Source organism: Rousettus aegyptiacus, unplaced genomic scaffold, assembly GCF_014176215.1.
Source record: "Rousettus aegyptiacus isolate mRouAeg1 unplaced genomic scaffold, mRouAeg1.p scaffold_m13_p_9, whole genome shotgun sequence".
NCBI classification, from domain to species: Eukaryota; Metazoa; Chordata; class Mammalia; order Chiroptera; family Pteropodidae; genus Rousettus; species Rousettus aegyptiacus.
In genome coordinates, this window is record NW_023416312.1 from 101,865,807 (window position 1) to 101,890,429 (window position 24,623).

General features: G+C 40.8%; 1 protein-coding gene across 1 annotated transcript in view; it reads left to right on the forward strand.

Annotated features, from left to right (window-relative positions):
* The first annotated feature begins 274 nt into the window (after nt 1–274).
* Nucleotides 275–24,623, forward strand: part of VAMP7 (vesicle associated membrane protein 7) — a 43,379-nt gene continuing 19,030 nt past the window's right edge. The window contains exons 1-5 of the mRNA XM_016136917.2: nt 275–402; nt 7,010–7,164; nt 12,209–12,266; nt 14,232–14,369; nt 16,411–16,501. Of these exons, the coding sequence (XP_015992403.1) occupies nt 7,019–7,164; nt 12,209–12,266; nt 14,232–14,369; nt 16,411–16,501 (433 nt within the window). The 5' untranslated portion in view covers nt 275–402; nt 7,010–7,018. The remainder of the gene's footprint in view (nt 403–7,009; nt 7,165–12,208; nt 12,267–14,231; nt 14,370–16,410; nt 16,502–24,623) is intronic.

A 24,623-nucleotide genomic window follows, 5' to 3' on the forward strand; every position in this document is an offset into this window, starting at 1 on the left:
AGATGGTGGGGCTAGATCAGCTCTTCATCTATCCTGCCGACTCAATGCCGGTAGATTCTGTGGCCCAGCATCCTCTCGTTTTCTCCAAGGAACAGCGCTTAACATTTACAGTTGTTGACTGAACGTATGAGTCTCGGCGTAGGCCAGTACGAACTACCACTCCCGGAATGCAGTGCGGCCCCTAGGAAATGCGATGGCTGAGAATACACAGGCCCTGCCCCTCCGTCGCTCCCATTGGAGGAGCGTTCACATTCCCAGGAGGCCACGCGCGGGCGGCGCTCTGTACCCGGAAGCCCGCGGTGTCCGGTCCCAGCCTTCTCTGGGAGCGGGCGGTGGGCAACGCCGGGGTGACCCGCGCCCCACGTTCTCGAGCCCGCGCGCTCTGAGAGGGTGCTCGGACAGGTAAATGGAGCGGGGCGCGCTCGGCGGAAGGCGGGGAAACGACGGCGGAGGGAGGGCACAGGTATCTACCGGAACGTACACCGGTGGGACCAGCAGGCAGTGCAAGGGTGACTGGCTTCTCTGGTGTCAGCAGTTCGAATTGTCAGGACGTCCATTTGGGCGAAGTGCTTTTTCTGCCCCTGAAATGGCCTCGAGTTACAGAGTATCAGAGTGCGTCACTTAAGTTGTTACAGAAGGGGAAAAAAAAATGTTAACTTGCCCTCAGCTCGCATTCTGCAAGACCTTTCTGTAGCATTTGAGTCTCACGACATCTCTTGAGTCTTCTGAAAACTCTCCACGCCCTTGTTTCGGTGACGTCACTTTTTGCTTCACCTCCTTGTGAGCTTCTACTAGGGGTTCTAGTCCTCTGCGTGCCCTTCCTCCACCGCCCATTGTTGAAAGGTTTCTTCCTGGGTTCGAATAGGAACTCTTATCTCCTCCCAGACCTGTTTTCTTGGCATTAGAGCTGTGTGATGTCATGATCGTTATTGGCTAACATTTAACAAACTCTGACCATGTAATGGAGTCTTTGGTACATGCTTTGTTATCTCTCTCTACCTAACTCTCACAGTCAATTATCAAATCCTTTTCTGTCTTATTAATTGCTCTCACCGACCTGTACCTTCATTGTCCCACCCTTGAACCCAGAGGATACTGTCATGTTTAGGACATTCTCTCCCTAGAAATAGCTATGGCTGAGAGCGTACCCACTTACATGTTTAATAGATGTTTATCGAACATCTACTATGTGCTAGACACTCATTTCTAAGTGCAAGGGATGTATCTGGAAACAACACATAGGACATCAGCACTCAGTAGCTTACATGTTTGTGTGTGGGAACAAACAGGAAGGATCCAGATCATGACATATGGTGGTTAATAAAACAGGTGGTCGGCTTGACAGGGTAAGCTCCTATCCTGAGAAAGCAAGAGAGATTGGGTTGGGCCTCAGAACATCACCCTAAAAGAATTTTTATAATATCAACAAAGTAGTCTTAATCTGTGACCAGAGTTAAAGCTTTTCATAAACACCTCTTCTCCTCTGTCACATTAATGTTTGTTCTTCATTCTTCTCTGTCCGCCACGGTTATTACATCAGAGTTTGTGGTTTATCCGTCGTTGGCTTATTTCCTCCTAAGGCCCAGACAGAAGACTTGGGGATTGGATTATTCTCAGCTCAACTGCTCTATCTTACTCAGGGAGATAGTTGGTAATCAAAATATTCTTGCCAGGTTCTCCTGGGTATAAAGTTACCTATCATTTATAGTATATTTAAAAGCAAAACATGAAATAGAAAAACTATTTGATCCAATCCAAATTACCTAATTTATACAAGGCCTTCTTTATATAAGGCTATTAAACATCCCTAAACCTCATCATTCACCAAACGTGGACCATTCCATTTCATCAGGCTAGTTTATGTACCTTCCTTATTTCTCACTCCTGTGTCTTCTCTTGTTCCATAGTTCCCTCCTAAAATGAGTTCCCTTTCCTGACCACCTTGCATCTGCCCCCTGCCCCATTTAATTCAATGGGCCAGTTTAACAGTATACCCCATGATGGTGGGGAAAAAAAACTCATACCCATGTATATTTCCTATGAAACATTCAGCTAATGAACTGTTGCAAGGATTAGCATAATACATCTCCTTGCAATAATATAGTGATACAGAAAGCTTTCCTTTTATTTCGCATAGACTATTACCATGTGCTACATAAGGAGTTAATTCTTCCACTTTTTTTCTGTTTTAACGGTTGTGCAACCTTTATTTATATTATGGTATCATTTGGTCCCCACTTGGTACAGATACATCTTTGAGGATTATATTCTCCTTAGCCTGAGATAATGTATGTGTTTATGTTATTCTGCCATACTGTCATTTTCAGAATGTCAGATAAAAGTCTCAGTTCTTCAACATTTTTTTCCATGCAGATATCTTTCACTTGTAGATTGTTCCTGCAAAAGATAAATTTTATCTTTGTAACTGATTAAAAAACACAACAGGAATACAAGAGTGCTTGAGTCATAATTATTATTATGATTTTAGGATATGCCAACCTAAGAGCAGCCAGACATGCTTCCAAGACATTAAAAATTGAGCATCGTCATTTTAGGGAATTTCTAGCCACCTTCATAATGCAAATGGAGCACTAAATTGTGTGCCATCACTCATTTATAAGGTACATGCATAGATGATCCAGAATATTCATATACATTTTTACATTTTAGCAAAATAAAAATACAGAAATTAAAAACATCTCAGGACACGTAGACGCGAGTGTGAGAAACATGGACTTGATCTTTTCCCCTAATCAGTTCCCTGAAATTTTTCAGCCTCTGCTTGAAGATGCCTCCACTGGGAGGGAACATTTGCATTATCACTATGCTATTTTGTTAGCATTTTTTTAAAATACAGGCAATCCCTTGCTTACAAATGGGTATATTCCCAAGGTCCCTTTGTCAGATTAGTTTTTGAAACTCTGGATGCCGGTTCCTCTATAAACAGTAGTATTTATGACATTTCAGTTGTTATGCCAATGAGTAGCATCTTACTTAACCTTTAATTTAATAAACTTAATGACCTTCACTGCAATTTATAATAATTCCTCTATTTAAAAAAAAAAAACCCTACATTCAGAATTTGCATTTGGATTCCCTCATGGCATATCTCTTTTTGGAATTTCAGCACCTGGAATAAAAATGTCCTTTTCTTGGAACCTTCTAGGCAATGGAAACAGGCCTTTCAAATTCCAAGCTCTTGGAGGTTTCCCTTCTGGCCCATTGCTGTAAGGACTCTTAAATGAGTAAGGATGGAGAGGAGAGCAAGTTGGGGTGATGGGAGTATGCAGAGGGCGATTTGGGAGGAACAGTTTCTAAGATGGGGATTTATTGTGTCCTCAGGAAAGATACGTTGACTTCCGATCCCTGGGACCTGGGGATGTGACCTTATTTGAAAGTGGGGTCTTTGCAGAGGCAGTAATTAAGAAGTGAGCTAAAATGAGGTCATACTGGAGTAGGTATCCTTGCAAGAAGAGAGACAGAGACTGCCATGTGAAGGGGTGGACACACATGGAGAACATCACGTGACTATGAAGGTGAAGGTCGAAGGGCTCCAGCTGCAACTTGAGGAAGACCATGGGTTGCCAGCTAACCACCAGAGCTAGGAAGAGACAAGAAAGGATTCTCCTCAACAGATTTCCAAGCAAGCAGGGCCCTGCAGACATCTCAGTTTTAGGCTTCTGGCCTCCAGAACTATGAGACAGCAAATTTCTGTTGTTTTAAGCCTCGCGGCTTTTGGTACTTTCTTAGGGCAGCCGCAGGAATCTCACATGGGATTCTTAGCAGGAATGGAATAGAATTGGGATGATGGCGCTGGACCAAGCAAGGAGTGAGTAAGAGAATAGAGAAGAACAGTGTTAAGACAGGGCTTTCCATATCTCAAAAGAAAAATTCTTTTTTTCTCTCTCTTGTGTATCCTTTCATTCTTTTTCTTCTTGAATATTATATTTATCTGGCATTCATGGTTTATTAGACATTCACATACTGCTAATAATTAGCAGTGCCAGGTTTTCTGACTTCAAATGCAGTATTATTTCTGCCACAGTTGTTTCTCTTATTCCAGTACTCAAGACATTACAGATTCTATTGCAAGAGAGCTACAGTAGGGACAGACGAGACAATTATAAGGTGGGATTTTTAGCAATATAGGAGAGAGTAAGAAATTTCTGTTAGTGATATCAGAGAGGAAAGTAACGTTCCTCTTGCTCTGTACCTGATGTTTAACTGTCAGGCATTTTTTTTTTAATTGGCGACTACTTTTGTTGAACAAAACGCTGTTCTCTATCACTTATATCCATCGTTCCTAGTCATATGCTGAATGATACACTCCCTGTTCCAGGTGGCTGTACTTTACTGAAACTCGAAGACTGTTGTCACATTCCCTCTAAGTCTTCTCTTTTTCATGTTAAATATTTCCTAGTTCCTCTAGCCATTCTTCCAATGATACCATCTCCAGGTCTCTCACCCATACCGTTGCCCTTCTGTGCAATCTTAAAAAATGATACCCAGAACTAAACGCAGCATCCCACTTCCGTTCTAATCACCACAGAGGAGGATGGCAGTTGTACTTAAAGAGATCGAGATACCCCGTTTCTCAGTCGATGTAAGATTACGTAAGCATTTTACGCAATTGCCTCATGTCAGTTCATAATGAACCTATATGGTCCTCTAAGACACTGTAGATATTTTTCTATTGTTGCCCAAATCAGTTTTCTTCTTGAAGCCGGTAAGGGACTGAGGCTGCTGCTTTTTTCATCTCTCCACGTCAGGAACTATCTGATGTTTCATCTCTGTCTCTTTGACCCTAACTGCTAACCTGCTTCCTTTGCTTCCTTATAAAATTTCAGTGACTGTTTTACAGTCACCATGCTGTGCATCAGCGAGCCCGGCCAGGATAGCTGACACTTGCTCCTTCCCGAAGCTTCCTTTCCCTTTGGCCTGCAGGCCACCAGGTTTTTCTGGCTTTCCTCTTACTTTCCCAGTTGGCGTCCTCAGTCTTCTTCGTGAGGCCCTCCCTGTTCATCTCTCTCTCCCTCAGCTATTAGCTCCACGTTGCGTTTTATCTTTGGTTTTCCCGCAATTTCAATGTGCCTTTGTTTTGTGTGTTTGTTTTGCATGCAGTGCGCCTTCAGCAAATAAGTCACATTTAAGATGGCAGCTCTAGATGAGCTCGTCTAGGGGTCAGAGTGTGGAACCAATCCCTGTGGAAATTCAACATTTAGAAGTAAACTAGAGGAGGCAGACGCAGCTAGAAGACAGAAGGAACAGCCAGATGTGGAATATTTCAAGAAGGAGGGTTAGTCAGCGGTTGACCGTTCTGAGAGGTCAAATAGGGTGAGAATAGACAAGTTACCACTGAGTTTTGCAACACAGAGGCTTTTGGTGATCTTAGCAAGTGTGGTTTTATGGAAGGTTGAGGACAAAAGCCAGATTATAGTAAATCGAAGAGTTAAAAGGAGGTAGAGAAGTGCATAGATTATGATTTTCAGAAATGGAGCGGTACCTGGAGCATGTTACAAGGTCAGTTGAGGCTCTTAGGATCAAAGGGTATAATGTGTGAAAAGCGATTTGGAAATGATAACTCGCTGCATATGTACAAGGAGAAATCCAGAAGGAAGATGGCCGAGGACACAACTCTGGGGAACACCCTCGTTTAGAGAGTGGAATGAAGACGAGACCCCTAGAGGAGTTCAGTTCACGGGACAGACAAGCACTTTTCTGTGTGCCGTCCATCACGCTGGGATTCTGAGAAGGAACCAGCGGGTTCCCGGAGCTCAAGCACGTTATAATCTGTCGCTGTGTTTCACAAACTATGGTTGTGTGAATCACCTGCATCCAGGCAGGCTTGTCGTAAATACGTATTCCAGCCCCCCAGGCCCAGGGAATCAGAATTGCAGGGAAGGATGCCAAGAGTATGAATTTTTAACAAGTGGCTCTCCCTCTGCCAGCTAAGACGACTCATTCACACTACAGCTGGAGAGCTGCTGGCTTAATCATGCGACACTGAACGTATTAACAAATAACATTAGATCAAAGACTTAGTTGAAGAATAGGAAGGCATTTTTTCATCTCTTTTTATAAGTTTATGGCATTAGATAAGATAAACTGGACTGTCCTGTTGGGAAAAAAATAGTGCAAATTCATAAACATGAGAAAAATAATCTTAAACTCATGCTGCATTGTTTTAGAAATGTTTTGTTTTAACTTATAGAAACATTCCTCCCTTGTGGAAGGTTTGGGTTATTTTCACTTCGTTTTTATTATGGGTAATGCCTTTCTAGTAGAGGCAATATACTTACAGGGATAAGACTACGAGTTTTGGAACCATACTGCCTGGGTTTAAATCCCAGTTCTTATCAAACACTAGCTCTAATTTTTGGCAAATCATATAAGTCATCTGTACTTCAGTTTCTTCATTTTAATATAAGTGTCATAATAGTGTATAATTTCATTGATGCCAGGATTAAATGAGTTAATTGCAAAATGTTTAAAATGGTGCCTGACATGTAGTAAATACTCAATAAATGTAGGTGGGCTATTATTATTGTGAATAGTTATCTTTGTGAATCTAGAGTCTAACTTCTGTTGCACTATTTCTCTAGGATAAATTTTCAGGATGGGATTACTCGCATTAAAGGACAAAGGCATCTTTATGTCCCTTTGCTTACCTATGGTCATTGCTTTTCAAAGGGCAGTCTGAGTTGTGCTGTATAATTTATAAATGCAACCTAGCATTCAGTGCAATGTATATGTATGTGTGTGTCACATATACATTAACTTGCATACACACACACACTGTACGCATGTGGTAGGTCTCCATATATGTGTGCACATCAGCGCAGCTTAGGTTGTAAGCTTGTACAAGATTGATCTCATTAAGCCTGTTAAGTCGTTACATTTACTATTACAGTGCCTTGGTCAATACTGTCACCAGGTAGGTGTTGATAAGTGATACTGACTTCCGAAAGGAGTATTCTAAGTCGTGTGTGTCTTTTTTTCCTCTTGCTAGATTGAAGCCATGGCCATTCTTTTTGCCGTCGTTGCCAGGGGAACCACCATCCTTGCCAAACACGCTTGGTGTGGAGGAAACTTCCTGGAGGTGACAGAGCAGATTCTGGCTAAGATACCTTCTGAAAATAACAAACTAACGTACTCACACAGCAAGTGAGTTCCGCTCTGCGTGGGTAGAGGGTGAAAGAAGTGAATGCTATTATTATAATCGGGACAGTAGAAAACTAGAAAAACAGCTTCTTTGTAGATCATTTGAATGAGCTGACGGAACCGTAACCTTTATTTACCATCTTAGAAAATGTGAAGTTCTGTTAATTACAAACTTAACTCGTAGTTATTTTACTCTATTTTATTAATGTCCTTGAAGCGATATTAATAGTTTAAAGAAATATATGGAAATGTTAGCTATAAAAATGACTCAAGCTCTAGGATATCTGAAACTCGATATGTAATATTTCTTCATTCTTTTAGTCAATATTTACTGAGCGCTCGATTCTTGCGAAGCACTTTGCTTGGTGTTGATGATACAACAAGAAATTACCTCGTCTCTGCACTCACAGAAATTATAGCTTAATGAAGGAGATGGTCACATCCATAGGTAGTTATAGTAGATGCCATTCCAGGTAGAAGGACAAGTGTGGAGGCATGAGGTCAAAGGACATGTTTAGGGCCGCTGTTCTGTGACTGGCGCCCAGCATGATGAAAATAAAGCTAGCGGGATGGGTAGAAGTCATGTAGGACTCTAGGCCAGGAGAGTCCCACTGTGGGCAGTGGGAAGGCGTTGAAGGTTTTCAGCTGGGGTTGACAACGGTCAGATTTTGCTTCAGAAAGTTCACTGTGGTGGCTGCTTGGAGAATGCACTGGAGAGGACACAGATGGGTGACCGTGGTAATCCGATAAAACGCCTCCACCTTCCTCGTCAGTACTTCAAAAAAAAAACGATTCTTCATTCATCCTAATTTTCTTATCTCAGAACTCCTTATCACTTTCCAGGGCTAAGTCCTCCTGCAGTTGGGGCCCTAATCTAAGCTACTGTAAGAGAGAGACCTTCAGATTCAGAATTGACTTCACTGAGGGAGCCCAGAGGCGAGCACGTCAGGGCTGCGGGGTGGCTCAGCCATTTTGAGTTAGTGCTTTCCAGCTCTGGCCAAGGCGGCTCCTCCAGTTCTGCTCACCTCCCCGTAGTTGCCCAGCATTTTTAGAGGCCGAGCCCAGAAGTGTGGCCTGACATTTTGCTGCTCAGAAGCCTCTGTTTGCACTGTGTCATTTGCCGTGTACTTATGCAGCTAGTCCAGCCAGACGGGAGGCTAGGGTTGGTCACTTCTGGCTGCACAGCCATGCGCTCAGCCAAAACCCCCGTTACTCCAGAAGGAGTTATAGGAAGTCAGGAGACAACCTGCCATCCTCCAGCCCCCTCTTGTTACGCACACATCTGGGTGTCCTCTTCTTCCCAAACATGGAACATGCCTCCTCTCCGCAGGAAGTGGCCCCAGGGACTTATCTGGTCACCGTGTCTGGCTCCAAGTCCAGAGAGTCTGGGTGATACCCCGTCCTCTCCATCAGGCCCAGCAGTGGCTCCTGTGGCCCATTGACCAGAAACCAAAAGACAAGTCGGACGTTCCCCCCTCCCCCACCCCTACTCCCAGTCAGCAGACAGTGGCGAAGTACGAACAACGTCGCCACAGTGGCAGTTACAAACCCCCATTTAGGAAAGGGAACAAGGTGAACCGTGCAGAGGTCACAGCTGCCTGGCACTATTAAAATAAGTACTTCAGAGCGATTTCAAAGACCCTCTGTCGTGGCTGGGGGTGCTGAGTGCTCCTGCTCTATGAGAGGAATTCCCTGTCTTTTCTCCCTGACTCCTGGCTTTGTTCTCCAGGAGGTTCTTCCTGGTACATTATCCTTTCTGGCCACATTCAAAACAGGCATTAGAGAGCATGTGGCATTCAGGAATTGTATGGGTTTTGTAGTCTACTGCTTGCGGGTATAGTTTAGAGGCCTATGGTTGCCTTGGGAGTTAAAGAATCTCAGCTTCTTGTGAGTATAGCTTTATAGTTTCTTCAAAAAATTATTAGGCTTACTATCTGTATGTTTCTAGTCCGGTGCCAAGAAAATGCCCAGGGGGAGCACATGCAGTCCTTTTAGAGGCGAGGCCGGGGAGGCTGGCATATACCTTCCGCTCTCATTTTATCAGCCGGAACCTGGTCACATAGGCATATCTGGCTCCAAGGGAAGCTAGAATATGTAACCCAGCGGAAATGTGCTTATAGGACAAGAAGGCAGTGTTACCCCTCTGCATCCTAATCCAGGGCCGCCCCGTGTGTCCTCTGGAGTGAGGCCCCACTACTGAGTTGTTTTGTTCCTTTTAACCTTCTGCCTTGGTCTCTTTCCTATAATCGTGTTCCATCCTGCCAATCAGAAATGTCTTTTATGACTGCACACCAAAAGAAAAAAGTCCATTTTACTGTAAAACAATCATTTGTCCCCTGAAATCGGAGCTTCCGCTTGCTATTCCTTTCTTCTTCAACAGCATCACCAGTCATGCAGTTCACTGAGCCTAAAAAACTTCAGAATCATATTTCACTTCTTTACCGAAACCTTGCCATTCTCCCACAAAAGGGATTTCGATCCATGCCCTCTCCCCTACCCCCACTTGTCATAGTGCTGGCTCAGAGCTACACTGTTTCTTATTTCTAATAGCCTCCTCCTAACCGAGTTTTCTGCTCCCTCCTTAACTCTGTATTTCACATTTCTTTGATTACCCTTTCTTGCTTAAAGTCCATATTTGCTTGAAGAATAAAGCCCAAAGGTGGCCTTCACATTTTTCCCGTTGCTGACCTTTCCCTCCTTATCTCTATGGGACTCCTTGCCATTCCCCGATCTAGGAGTTTTGTTTTAAGCTTTAGTATATTTTTTTCTTGTTTTTGCATCTTGGAATTTCCTTCCCCTCCTAGGCCCCTGGTAAATTTTTACTCCTTTTACAGATCTCAAATGCTTTCTTAATCGTGTTAATCCTTCTAAAAGGTCAGAGGTGTTCAGGGCCCGGCCTTCAGCGAGTACTTTTTGCTCACGGGCTAAAGTTCCCTTACAAGGCTGGGAAGATTCTTCAAGATGTTCCCCTACTCCCTTCTCTGGCCTTATCTCTCGAACTTCAACCCAGTTTTGTTCTAAAGCAAACTAAGCTATTTGCATTTCAATGCTTGATTCTTTCTCTCTTCCTGGCCTTTGCAATAGGTGTTACCTTTGACTTGAATCTGTTTGCCTTCTTTTTTAAAAAAATATAACTTTGTCCTCTTAAGCTTAAAATGTTCCCTCTGGAAGCCCCTGACTCCAAACTGGCCCAGGCGTCCCCTTTTTGTGTGTCTCCATTGAATCCTGGCTTTATTCATATTGTAGCACTTACCACACTGTATCGATTGCAATCTTTATTTTTTGTCTCTGTCCCCTGCTGACTGTGTGGGCTCCTTGATGACCAGGACTGCCCTTTGTTACCTTTTGTTATCTTTGCACCAGGTTACTCCCAAGTGTGGTTTAGGAGCAAGAAATCTTGTAGGGAAAAGGATGGCTTCCATCTTGGACACGCGTTTGAGCGGTCTGTGGTTTGTCTGGTAGTCAGTAGCACGTGCAGGCCTGGAGCTGAGGACTTGTGTCAGGCCTGCATTTAGGAATCACCATCCTAACTGCGGTAGCCGGAAACGAACAGAATGCGAGAGCGGATGCCACCTTCTGGGGGGGCGTGTGATAAAAGCAGGGGGCTGAGGCTGCTGGACAGTGTCAGCAGAGGAGAGACTCCACATAAGACCAGGCAAGCCCAGCGTCACGTGATACAGTGGAGAGAAGGCACTTCCCAGAAGGAAGTGGTCAGCACTATGAAACGGTTCAGAGAGAGCTCCTGGATGTGGCAATGTGGAAGTCGTTGGTGGCGTCAATGTGAACGGCTCTGGAGGAGCGGAGGTCCCTGACTTCCTTGTAATTCACACCCCACCTCTCAGTAAACAGTAATCACCTATTCAGCATGTGTTCCTGTCTCTGCATTTGCCCCAGGTAGAAATGTGGGAGGCAAAGTAGAATTACCCCATGCCTTGCCCCCAATAGCCAGTCATCAAGCTCTGTTTCTTCTCTGTCCCTCCGTCTTCCCCACCAGCAGTCCCTTAGCTTATTTCCCTCATTGTTTCTTATGCTCCTGAGTGCAAGAGGGTCTCCTGTCTGGTCCTCACTCCACACTCTAGCCAAAGCATCCTTTTTATAGTGCAAACCGGATCACATTCCCCAGGCGAAATCCCTTTGATGCTCGAAATCCCTTTGATGCACGTTTGCTGTTCTTAGGATAATGCATAGAGAGGTTTTAAAGTCTTTTATAACCTGGCATTTGCTTACTTCGCCAGCCTCATCTGACCAGCCAATTTATTTCTTCCTTATAGTCTCTATTCTAGTCACGTGGACCGATTTTACTTTCCTAAACCCATTATGTGTTCCAGGCCCTTACTCTGCGGTCTCTCACTCTGCAAGCCTCTTCTCTCGCTCTTCACCTTGTCGTCTCTTCAGGTCTCAGGTCTCAGCTTAGATATCACTTGCTTCAGGATATCTTTCCTGTTATCTTTCAGCAAAGTCTGTTACCTCCTCTGTGTCCCCCGAACACCATGCAGTGCCTTTAACCCCAAATCTACAGGCTGCCCCATAATGCCCTGTACTGTGATCCCTGTGAAGGCAGGGACCGGTCATTTGCCCGTTTGTATCCTCAGCACCCAGCCCAGCAACAGCCTCGAAACAGATACCCAACAAATGTTATTGTCGAGTACTTGTTAGGAAAAAAAAAGTGCTTACTTTGAGATCTTAGGAGAAGGCAAGGAATAACATTTGGCTCATTGGGGGTTAATCTTAATTACATGTCCCTCCTAAAATGTCATCTCTTGTTCAGGCCTTAAGAGTCCAATTATGCTTTTGCAGCTGTCACTTTACTGGGTTATGTGCATACTTCTGTGCTCTGTAGCTAGGGTAGAGACCTTCTTTTAATTTCCTGTTTGTTCCTATCAGTTTTAATGTGAGAGAAACAGGTATGTGTAGGGGAGGCGGAGGGAAAATAAACAGCAGCTATAAATAACATGCAGTACCAAATTTGCTTATACACAGAAGGAAGACAGAAGTAAAACTGATGTTGCTTATAACCACAGTAACTTTTATGTCTTTTATTCCGCAGCTATTTGTTTCATTACATCTGCCAAGACAGGATCGTGTACCTTTGCATCACTGATGATGTAAGTAATTTGAAGACACGTTGCTATCTATGTGTGCTGTCAGTAGAGTCAGTTCTTATCTATATCTCTGGCGGGTAAAGGTGCCATGGATATAACTGCTTTTAGCTGGATATTTTTTTTCCTAAACTTTGCATTGATCATATAGAGCAGCAAATGACCACTTGATCATCTGAGTATGTGCAAACCAGCTCGGTTTCACTAGAGTTTTAGCTTACGCTCCTGCAACTTCTACATTTTATCCTACTGTGTAGTGAGAATTGGGGTTCATATATGACCCTTTGGTATCAGGTCCTGTCAAAATTTAGTCATCTGAAATATTAAATTATTTCATTCATCCAGTGGATGCTAAGTGAATTTTTTAAGGTAGATGAACTTTGTGAAAACAGAATCTCAATATATTACGATCAGCTCCATAAACCCATAGTTTACATTCGTAGGTTGGTTTTCGAGTATTTGTAGCTTCTAGCCTCAAAATGCTCAGTAACAGTGTCATCAAGGTTCTTTTCCCCTCTGCTATCCTTAGTGTCACCGTCCTCCCAGACACATTCCCCTTACAGTCAGACGGAGCCACATGCTTGTTTATTCATGTCCGGAGAAGAAGGACTATGTCTTCTTGAGTCTCTCATTGTAGGAAAAAGGAAAGTGTCCCCAGAAGCACAGCCTCCCCTCCTTTCCCCCTGCTTTCAAAGCAGACTTCCTTTCATGTCTTATTGACCAGGACTCGGGCACATACTTGTTTATAAATTGATCACTGACAGGAATGGAATTGGTGTGATTGCCATAGGTCAGAGATCTTAACCTTTATTGTGTCACAGACCCGTTTGCCATTCCTGGGCCCCTCCCAGAATGTTATTAAAGATGAAGTAAAGTACATGACTATAAACAAAACCAATTCTGTTTATTCAAAGCATTCAAAGTATTTTAAAAATCAATATAGTAATGTATATGCTTCATTATGAATTCATTAAATGACAAGATCTAAGCATGGGTCTTATATCTACTCATTTTGAAGTGGCGAGTATAAACAATATTTCAAGATGTCTATAACTGATGGTTTATGAAAAAAATTTTTCTATCGGTGACAGAGTCAGGTACCATCTAATACTACTATGGTTTGTTACCTACAATCTCAATTGAAATATAAGTTAAAGACTGCTGAAAATGACAACATAGTTTGTTTTTTCCATCCAAGTCCGTGGGCCCCTGGAATTCGGACCACTGACCCCAGTTTAAGAGCCCTCAGCTTAGACTCCGCATCCTGTGTGAAGTGGAGATGAGTTTCAACCACAGCGATCATCACAGTGATTTTTATTTCCGGTTTCACAGTATTTTCTAAAAGTTCTTTTAAAAATCCAGCTATACCTGAAGTCACCAATGTAAATGGGCTTGCAGTAGATGAGAAACAAATGTAACTGGATTTGGAATGGTCAGCATTGAGTCTAATATTCCTTGAGCTGTAATTTGTGTGTAAGTGTGTTTTTAGGCAAGTGTGTGTTTAGTCAGGAGTAAACACATCACTTGATCTTTTCAAATATATCACCACTATTAAAAAAAATCAAAGTTTGTGTCAATAGTGTTATGTTTGTGTATGAAAGACAGTACTATTATTATGGATTTATTAACAATCTTATGCTAGGCTGTCTGGTAGAGCCTGAAAGAAATGGAGGAAATTAAACCCGATTCCTGCTCTCAAGAAGCTGACCTCGATTCCGTTATCTTCAGTTAACAGTAATCAAAAGCATCGGATTGGACTCTCAGCTCTGTCATTTACTAGTTAGTTGTCTGACCTTCAGCAGGTCAGTTACCCTTCCAGAACCTTTGTTTCCTTATCTGTAAGGTGAGGTCAGGGCTGTTCCCCCTGTGGACATCGCTCAGTAAATGTTAGCTTTCTTAAGGTTGCTGTTAATCACCCACCTCATCTCTAGTTTACTTTATCACGTAAACTCTGTGTTGGCCTCTCTTCAGGATTTTGAACGTTCCAGAGCCTTTAATTTTCTGAATGAGATCAAGAAGAGATTCCAGACCACATATGGTTCAAGGGCACAGACAGCACTCCCATATGCCATGAACAGTGAGTTCTCAAGTGTCTTGGCCGCACAGCTGGTAAGATGTTACTCAGTATATAGTACTTGGACTCACATCTTCTTCATTACCTTAAAGCACCGTGAATGTAGGGGACCCTGACCTGCAGAAGTTTTCTGATTGTGCGGTTGTATGCCAACATAATGACATTTCCCTGATCAAAAAAATTTAAAGGGGCCATTTTAGGGTAGAAAGCTAATAATTGGTGATGTTCACTCTTCATAGTGGTCAGAGTGTCTCAGGGTCGGGAAGGATGTTGAAGATCATGTATGTAGACTACCCGCCTAACGTGCACAGTGGCCTCTTAACCTCGTCACTGACCTTCTACTGTCCCATGACGCAAATTTCATTTTTGAGCAGAATAGTCATTTGAAAGTCTGTTTACCTGTATGGATACCTCTTTGGGCTCAATGAAGTTTTACATACATATACACCTGTGAAATACCACCCTTTCTAAGGTAGAAAACATCTCCGTGACCCTCAGGGTTCCCTCATGTCCCTTTGCAGGCAGTCCTGTCCCCCCACACTCCGCCTCAGGCAACCACTGCTCCGTTTTCTGTCACTTTAAGTGAGTTTGGTCTTTTCTGGAATTTCCCATACATGCAATCATACATGATGTCCTCTTTTGTGTCTTTTCACTCACTGAAGCCGCTTGATATTTATCCACGAAGTGCCCAGTAGTATCGTATGCACATACCACAACTGGTTTATCCATCCTCCAGTTGCTGGATATATGAGTTGCTTCCAGTTTTCAGCCATCATGAATAAAGCTGTTTTGACCCTCCATGTACAAGTCTTCATGCAGACCTGTATTCTTATTTATCTTTGGTAAATACCTAGGAATGGAATTGCTGGGCCATATGGTGAGTATTGTTTAATTTTATAATCATCAAATTTTTTTCCAAAGTAGTCGTACCATTTACATTCCCACCAGCAGTTCCCATGTTTCTGCATCCTTGTCAATGCTTGTTATGGTCTGTCTTTTTAATTTTAGTCATCCTAGTGGGTGTGTAGTGATAGCTCTTTGTGGTTTTAATTTACATTTCCCTGATGACTAATGGTGTTGAGAACTTTAAAAATGCTTACCTTTTATCCATGAAACCATTGAAGAGAAAAGGCGTAAGTTCTGTCTATGATTGTGTCGTGCATGAGAAAAGACTTATTTTAATTGACAACTTTGCGTTTCACGTCTTCCCATAAGTGTTCTTTTTAATACTATTTTTGAGCATTCAGCTTCTAAACATGCATTCCTCTGGGGATGCAGTTCCTTTAAATAGTTATAAATCTTCATTATTCAATCAGCCAGTTTGTTTTATACTTCCCGATTCGTCATTAGCTCCAGTTCTGTGTGTGACCCCCCGAATAAACCTGTGCCAGTTTCCTTATTTGTAAATGGAGATAATGATAATAGCATCTTCATCATAGAGTTTTGCGGTGGATTAAGTAATATCTTCGACGTCGAAGCATTTGGCACAGAGAAATAACCGGAATACCGTGTATTAAGCATTCCGTAATTGTTAGCTACCGATAATAATGTCAATATATATACTGTCATCAGTGTCTTACATTTGTAGATCCTATAAAAAGCAGATGAAAATAGGATGCAGACTCTGATCCAAACAGATACAGGAGCAGATGCCCAGAAGCTGGGCCATTTCCTACCTCATCATACCCAAGAAGTGGGGAACAATTTAGGGTGCCCTTTCTCTGTCATGTTCCCTCTGCCCTGACCCTTTCCTTTCTTGTCTGAGCACAGACTGTAGAACCGCCTACTTCTGCTCCAAGAGCCTCAGCTGTATATTTGACATATTATAATACATTCAGCTTTATTTAATTTAAAATCATTTTGTATTTTTATACTGTAGCACTTACATTTTATATGGTAGCATTTTTTATGCTGCTTATATTTTCCCTAGGTCTGGTAACAATTGAATGACGTGACATACATCTTTTACATCAATAGAGATAATTTTATAGCATTCCTCAATGTCATTCCTCCTCTTTTCATTTGCCATTGTAAATAAACACCGGGTACCATAAGTTTAATCTTATTGTCTTATAGAAGCATCATTCTGAGAATAAGGGCCTAGACAAAGTGATGGAGACTCAAGCCCAAGTGGATGAACTGAAAGGAATCATGGTCAGAAACATAGGTATGTATGTTTCATGGCATAGTCCACATGCATCTGGGCAAAAATGGTAACCGATTACTCGACTGGGGTCAAATTATCTTGGAGAGGCTGCAACAGAACTTTCTTATTCTTACTACTGGAAGCTAACTGTCCACTGAGATACAGAGATTACTTATCTATGATGCTATCTACTGTGCGAATGCTTTCTTTTTAGTACTTATGACTGTTCTTCATTCTAAATTCGTCGGTTTGCTTAGCAAGACTGATTGGAGTCTCTCACAACAGTTCAGCAGTTTAGCATAATTTACTCAGTTTTAGCCGGAGATAACAAGGTAGCTGATACTATGAGTAGATGCTTAAAGTATAACTAGTTGTCTTCCTTAGAAAAATTGGAGCTCTTGATTGAAAGACAGAATTGGACCAAAAAACAATTACAGTCTTCAAAAATATAAACTGTGATAGGAATTTGGTCAGCCTGTGTTTTCTCAAAAAACCTATTTAGCACATTAAAATAATTCAGATAAGGGAATCAAGTTTATTTTTTAATTGATTGTTCAATGGTATTTAGATTTACAGTGATGCTAACTTTTTGAAAAGGACTGGTTCTCACACTGGAGTTCCTGGGCCAGCAACAGCAGCATCTCTGGTATCCTGTTGGAAATGCATGTTTTCAGGCCCCACTGAATCAGAAACTCCGGCAGTGGGGCCTAGCAATCTGTGTTTTCACAAGCCCTCTGGGGGATTCCAGTGCATACTTACGTTTGAGAACCACTCTATTAAGGGGAGTAATTATCTCACAGACAACAACTTTTATAAAACTGAACAAAAATGACTACATAATTGCTTTATGAGATAGCTAACTGAGACATTGTCAGGTTTTATAAATGTCCATTTACTTACACTCTTGGATTTCCTATTGGAATTATTTTTATATTTATTAGAACAGGTACAAATTATGAAAAGACATTTTTAAAACTGTAGTCTAGGTCTCACCATCCTAAAGGTTCATATCCTTTTTTCTTTAAATTTTTATCTACTTGGCTATGTCATTGTAATCATAGTTTATGTTCAGTTTTGTGGAAGAAGTATAATAGAGTGAACAAGATCTGGAATCATACGTGCCTGAGATTGAGTCCTGATTTCAGTTCCTACTTGCTGTTAGCCTTTGGTTAATCCTCTAACCTCTCTGAGCTTTATTTCCTAATCTGCAAAAGGGAGGTAATATAACCTCAGGTTACCAGGATGAAGAGGTAATGTACATGAAGCACTGTGTGGGGTCTGACACGTAGGAAGGGCAGAATGATTATTAGCTCTCGTTAGTCTGCTTTATGCTCATACAGTATAGCATTAAGTTATATCACAGGTTACCAATCATGTTCTTACTTTGGAAGCCGATTCTCTAGAGCAGTGGTGCTCAGAGTGCTGTTTCACAACCAGATAAGGAGCTTGCTTCAAAATATGAGTCCCTGCTCCACGGAGAGCATCTTACTATGAAAATGTCAGTTGTACTGAACAGTGTTCGTAGAGACTGAGTTAAAGCAGCAGCAAACACTCTCAGCGCTGACTTAGAGGTTTGCATTATGATAACAGTTCTGTTATAAATGTCTTTGTGCCTGTTAACGTTTTTCTTATTTTCTTAAGATTAATTCCCAAGAATGGGAGTGATAAGCAAAAGGCAGAAAGATTTTTGAAGTTCTTGATATGTATGTCTCTTGGCTATTTGAAGTGATTTTCTTTTATCAATTTTAGTTTAATTATACGTCTAGATGCAGACAAGCAAACCTACCGAAAAAAACTGCTAAAATTTTTCTTTATTTTTTTTTTGGTCACCAGATGCATTTATTTTGCCTGAAAGTGGAAGCAGCCAACTACTACGATATTATTTATTGCAGATGCAAAATGTTTTCAGGAAATTAACCTTTTTAATCAACTCCTTTTAAATGACTTACTTATTTTTAGAGTAACAGAAGCAGCAAATTTAAAATGTAACAAAAACATTTCGAACCATCTCCCTTTGATTTTTTAACAGCTGTATTTAGACACAGTTCACATACCATACAGTTCGCCCATTGAAAGTATACAATGCAGTGGTGTTTCTTATGATCACAGAGTTGTGCGACCATCACCACAATTTTAGAACATCTTGATAACCCCCCAAAAAAATCCTGTACCCACTTACAGTCACTCTTCTTTTTCCCTCAGCCTCCAGACCTAAGTAACAATTAACTTCCTTTCTATCTCTATAGATTTGCCCGTTCTGGAAATTTCATAAAAATGGAATCATGCATAAGTGGCCTTTTGTGTCTTGGCTTCTTTCACTTAGCATAATGATTTTGAGGTTCGCGTTGTAGCATGTATCAGTACTTCATTCCTTGTTATGGCTGAATAATATTCCATTGTATTGATAACATTTTTATTCATCCGTCTATTAGTTGATGGGCATGTTGGTGGTTTCCACTTTTTGGTTATGAATAATGCTCCTGCAAACTTTAGCGTATGAGTTTTTGTGTAAGCATATGTTTCCAGTTCTCTCGGGTGTATACTTAGGGGTAGAATTGCTGGGTCACATGGGAACTCCACGTTTAATGTTTTGACTAAGGCCAGACTCACTATTGTACGTTCCCAACAGCATTGTCTGAGGATTCCAGTTGCTTCACATCCTTGGCAAAAATGTATTATCTGTGTTTATTATAGCCAATTTAATACGTGTGAAATGGTACTTACTGTGGTTTTGATTTGCATTTCCCTGATTACTAATGATTTCGAGCATGTGCTAATGGCCCATTGCACATCTTTGGGGAAATGTCTGTTCAAAATCCATGTCATTTTTAAAGTAGCTTGTGTTTTTGTTGAGCCATAAGGGTTCTTTGTGTACTCTAAATACTGCGCCCTTATGAGACATGATTTGCAAATATTTTGTCTCATTTTGTGGGTGGTTATTTCACTTTTTTTGATAGTGATCTTTGAAACACAAAAGTTTTCATTTTGATCAAGTCCAATTTATTATTTTTCTTTTGTTACTTATCCTTTGGGTGTCATATTTAAGAGACCATTGCCTAAGCCAATGCCACAAAGCTTTAGTCCTCTATTTTCTTCGGAGAGTTTTACAGTTTTAGCACTTACATTTGGTCTGTGATCTATTTTGAGTTAATGTTTGTGTGTAAAGTAAGAATGGGTCCAACTGAATTTTCTCAAATGTCCCAACACCATTTGTTAAAAAGACTTTTCCTGTTGAATGGTCTTAGCATTCTTAACAAAATCAGTTATCCATAGACCTGTAGGTTTATCTGGACTCTCAGTTCTATATCATTTAATCTCTATGCCTCTCCTTAGGCCAGTACCACACTGTCATGATTATTGTGGATTCGTAGTTAGTTTTAAAATCAGCAAGTGTGAGTCTTCCACGTTTGTCCCCCTTTTTTAAGATTGCTTTGGCTATTCTGAGTACCTATCATTTCCATAAGAATTTTAAGGTGAGCTTGTCAGTTTCTGCAAACAGTAGCTGGGGTTTTGATAGGGATCCTGTTGAATCTGTAGATTAATTAGGAAAGTATGTCCAGTTTAACAATATTAAACTTCTGATCCCGTGAACGTGAGATGCCTTTTTATTTACTTAGGCTTTAAGTTTTTTTTCCCAACAATGATTTGTAGTTTTCAATGTACAAGTCTTACATGACAGAGACTCTGAGCTTGACCAAATATTAGACAGGCTTCTCGTAACCCTGTGTTTGGCCCTCATCCTTGGACTCTGTCCTCTGCCTGCCTAAGCCTGTCTTAGCAAAGAATCCTGATAAGTCAGTCTCCTGCCCTTGGTATCTTATCACCCTTGATAGCTGATTAAGTTCTTAATCCCCTGCCTTTGATGTCTAAACTTTGGCCTGCCTTTAGGGAGATCCTTTCAGGCTAGTTGAGCAAGATTCCCCTACCCTTGTTTTCTCCTCTTAGTAATTTTCCATCCACTGACTACCCCCTCACTCTGCTCATTGCCTATAAGTCTCCATTTGACCTTTTTCTTCATTATCGAGATATAATTTATGTACAACATCCTGCGAGGAAGGCGTACAGCACGTTGATTTGATGCATGTATATGTTGCTGTGTGGTTACCACCTTAGCTCTAGCCAGCATCTATCACATCACAAATTATTTTTCTGTGATGAGAACATTTAAGATCTGGTCTCTCAGCAGTTTTGAAGTATATATTACAATATCGTTGACTGTCATTGGTGTGCTGTGCATTAGAGCTCCGGTCACTCATCTTCTGCTTGCAAATGTGCGCCCTTTAACAATGCCTCCCCAGTTTCCCCCTTGGTAGCCTCCAGCCCACTCTCCATTGTTACGAGTTCAGCATGTTTAGATTCCATATATAAGTAATATACAATATTTGTTTTTCCCTGTCTGGTTTATCTCACTAAAGCACTGTGTCCTCAAGTTCCATCCATGTTGCAAATGACAGGATTTCCTTTCTTGTGGCTCAATAATACACCACCGTGTGTGTGTGTGTGTGTGTGTGTTCACATCTTCTTTATCCATTCATCCATTGATGGACACTTAGGTTGTTTCCATGTCTTGGCTATTGTGAATAGAGCTGAAAAAACGTGGGAGTGCAGATGTCTCCTCAAAATCCTGTTTTTATTTCCTTTGGCTATATAGTCAGAAATGGAATTGCTAGATCACATGGTAATTGTATTTTTAATTTATTGAGAAACCGTGCTGAGCCAATGTGCATTTCTACCAACAGAGCAAAAGGATCTCTTTCCTTCCACATGCTTGTCAACACTTGTTATCTCTTGTCTCCTTGGTGATGGCCATTCTAACAGGTGTGAGGTGGTATCTTATTGTGGTTTTGATTTGCATTTCCCTGATGCTTAGTGATGTAGAATTTTTTTTTGTCCCTGTTGGCCATTTGTATGTCTTTGGGAAAATGTGCATTTGGTTCCTCTGCCCATTTTTTCATCAGTTTGTTTGTTTGTTTGTTTTTGTTACCGAGTTCTATAAATCCTTTATATGTTTTCGATGTTAACCCCTTACAGATACATGGTTTGTAAATATTTTCTCCCATTCTGTAGGTCGCCTTTTCACTTTGTTGCTTGTTTCTTTGTGCAGCTTTTTCGTCTGATGTAGTCTCACTTGTTGATTTCGCTTTTGGTGCTTGTGCTTTGGTGTCATATCCTAAAAAAAAATCATCACAAAGGCCAATGTCAGGGACTTTCCATGTTTTCTTCTAGGAGTGTTATGGTTTCAGGTCTTACATTTAAGTCTTTAATCCATTTTGAGTTTTTTTTTTGAGTGGTGTACAGTAAATCCTCACTTAACGTCATTGATATGTTCTTGGAAACTGACTTTAGGCGAAATGATGTGTAAATAAACCAGTGTGACCCTAGGCTAACTGATATGAGAGTTAAGTTCCTCTGGCATATTTCTGATCACAGAAACATCACCAAACTTCTAAATAAAGACCCCAAAACACTTTTAATATTAAACATTGAAATACATGTGAGTTATACATACATTTAAGAAACGTTAATAAAAACAAGTAAAATTATTTTCCTGCTTATATTGTAGTCAGGGTCACTGATGGCCACAGCCTGTCCTGACAGCTCAGAGCATAAGGTGGGACCCACCCTGGACAAGATGCCATTCCATTGGGGGCACACTCGCACCCACACCTGTCCCCACTCGTACTGGGACAGTTTAGACACACCAGTTAACCTAATGTGCACATCTTTGGGATGTGGGAGGGAACTGGAGTACCCCAAGAAAACTCATGTAGACACAGGGAGAATATGCAAACTCCACACAGTGGCCCCAGCTAAGAATCAGATTTTTTTTCTCTCATCATTGTTATATTAAAATGATGTTATTTGAGGACCTGCTGTATATAGGGATCCAATTTCAATTCTCTGCATCTGATTTTCCAGTTTTCCCAGCATCATTTGTTGAAGAGACTATCCTTTCCCCACTGATTCTTGGCTCCCTTGTCAAATCTTAGTAATCTTAGTTGACTGTACCTGCCGGGGTTTGTTTTGGGGCTGTCTGTTCTTTTCAATTGGTCTACATGTCTATCTTTATACAAATACCATGCCGTTTTTAATTACTATCACTTTGTAATAGTTTGAGGTCAGGAAGTGTGCCGTCCATGGCTTTGTTCTTATTTCTCAGGCTTGCTGTGGCTATTTGGGGTCTTTTGTGGCTCCATGCAATTTTGAGGATTTTTTTGGAAAATGCCAATGGAATTTTGTTAGAGGTTGGATTGACTCTGTAGATGGCTTCGGGTGTATGGATGTGTTAACGATATTAATTCTTCTAATCCATGAGCGCGCTATGTCTTTCCATTTGTGTCTTCTTCAGTCTCTTTTATCAGTCTCGTATTTTTTATTGCACAGATCTTTTACTTCCTTAGTTAAAAATTATTCCTAAGTATTTTATTATTTTTGTTGATATTGTAATCAGGACAGCTTTCTTTATTACTTTTTTGGATGTTTTGTTTTTAGTATATAAAAATGCAACAGATTTTTATATGTTAATTCTATATCCTACAACTTTACTGAATTTGTTCAGTAGTTCACACGTTTTTGGTTGAGCCTTTAGAATTTTCTGTATATATGATATCTGCAAATAATGACACTTTACTTTAATAATGACACTTCTTACTTTCCGATTTGCATACCTTTTATTTCTTTGTCTTAACTGATTGCTCTAGCTAGGACTATCTAAATAAATGACAGTGGTGAGAGTAGACACCTTGGTCTTGTTCCTGATCTTAAAGGAAAATCTTTCAGTCTTTCACAGTTGAGTATGATGTTAGCTATGGGCTTGTTAAATATGGCCTTTATCACAATAACATACGTTCTTCCTATACTCAGTTTGTCGAGAGTTCTTATCATGAAGTGGCGTTGTAGTTTGTCAGATTTTTTGGCATATATTGAGATCATAAATTTTTATCTTTCATTCTGTTAATGTGGTGTATCACATGGATCAGTTTATGTTGAAGCATTCTTGCATCCTAGGGATAAATACCACTTGGTTATGGTGAATGGTTTTCTTAACGTATTGTTGAATTTGATTAGCTAAATTTTTTTTGAGAATTTTTGTATCTGTATTCATCAGAAAGATTGTTCTATAGTTTTCTTTTTTCTGTAGTGTCCTTATATGACTGTGGTATCAGGGTAATGCTGGCCTTGTAAACTAAGTTTTGAAGTATTCCCTCCTCTTTGATTTTTTGGAAGAGTTTGAGATGGATTGGCATTATTTTTTTTTTCAGTGTTTGGTAGAATTCGCCAGTGGAGCCCTTTGGCCCTGGGCTTTTCTGTATTGGGAATTTTTTGATCACTGATGCAATCTCTACTCGTTATTAGAATTTTCAGAGTTTCTGTTTCTCCCTGATTCAGTCTTGGGTGGTTGTATGTTTCTGAGAATACAGTTAACCCTGGAACAACGTGCGTTTGAATTGCATGGGTCCACTTACTTGTGGTTTTTTTTTCAATAAATACACAGTTGGCCCTTCGTATCCCTGGGTTTCACGTCTGTATATTCAACCAGCCATGCATCGAAACAGTATTTTTGATCCACAATTGGGAATCTGTGGATGCAAAGGGCCAATTTAAGTTATACATGAATTTGACTGCATGGGGGGGGGGCGGTCAGTGCCCTGAACCCCATGTTGTTCAAGGGTAAACTATATATCCATTTCTTCTAAGTTATCCAATTTGTTGGCATATAATCATTCATCATAGTATCTTATGATCCTATGTATTTCTGTAGCATCAGTTGTAATATCTCTTTCATTTCTGATTTTGTTTATTTTTATTAAATGTATTAGAGTAACATCGGTTAATAACATTATATAATTTTCAGGTGCACAAAATTATAATTCAACACCTGCGTACTCTATCTTTCTAACTAAAGGAAATCTAGTTTCCTTTAGTTAACTATGTATTTGGCCCCCTTTCCTCACTTCGCCCTCCCCCCGCCCTTCCCCTCTGGTAACCAGCATTCTGTTGTCTCTCTCTGTTTTTGTTTATTTCATTAGCTTGTATATTTTTATATTCCACATATGAGTGAAATCATACGGATTTTGTCCGTTTCCATCAGACTTTTTTTTCACTTAGCACGATACTGCCAAGATCCATCACATTGTCGCAG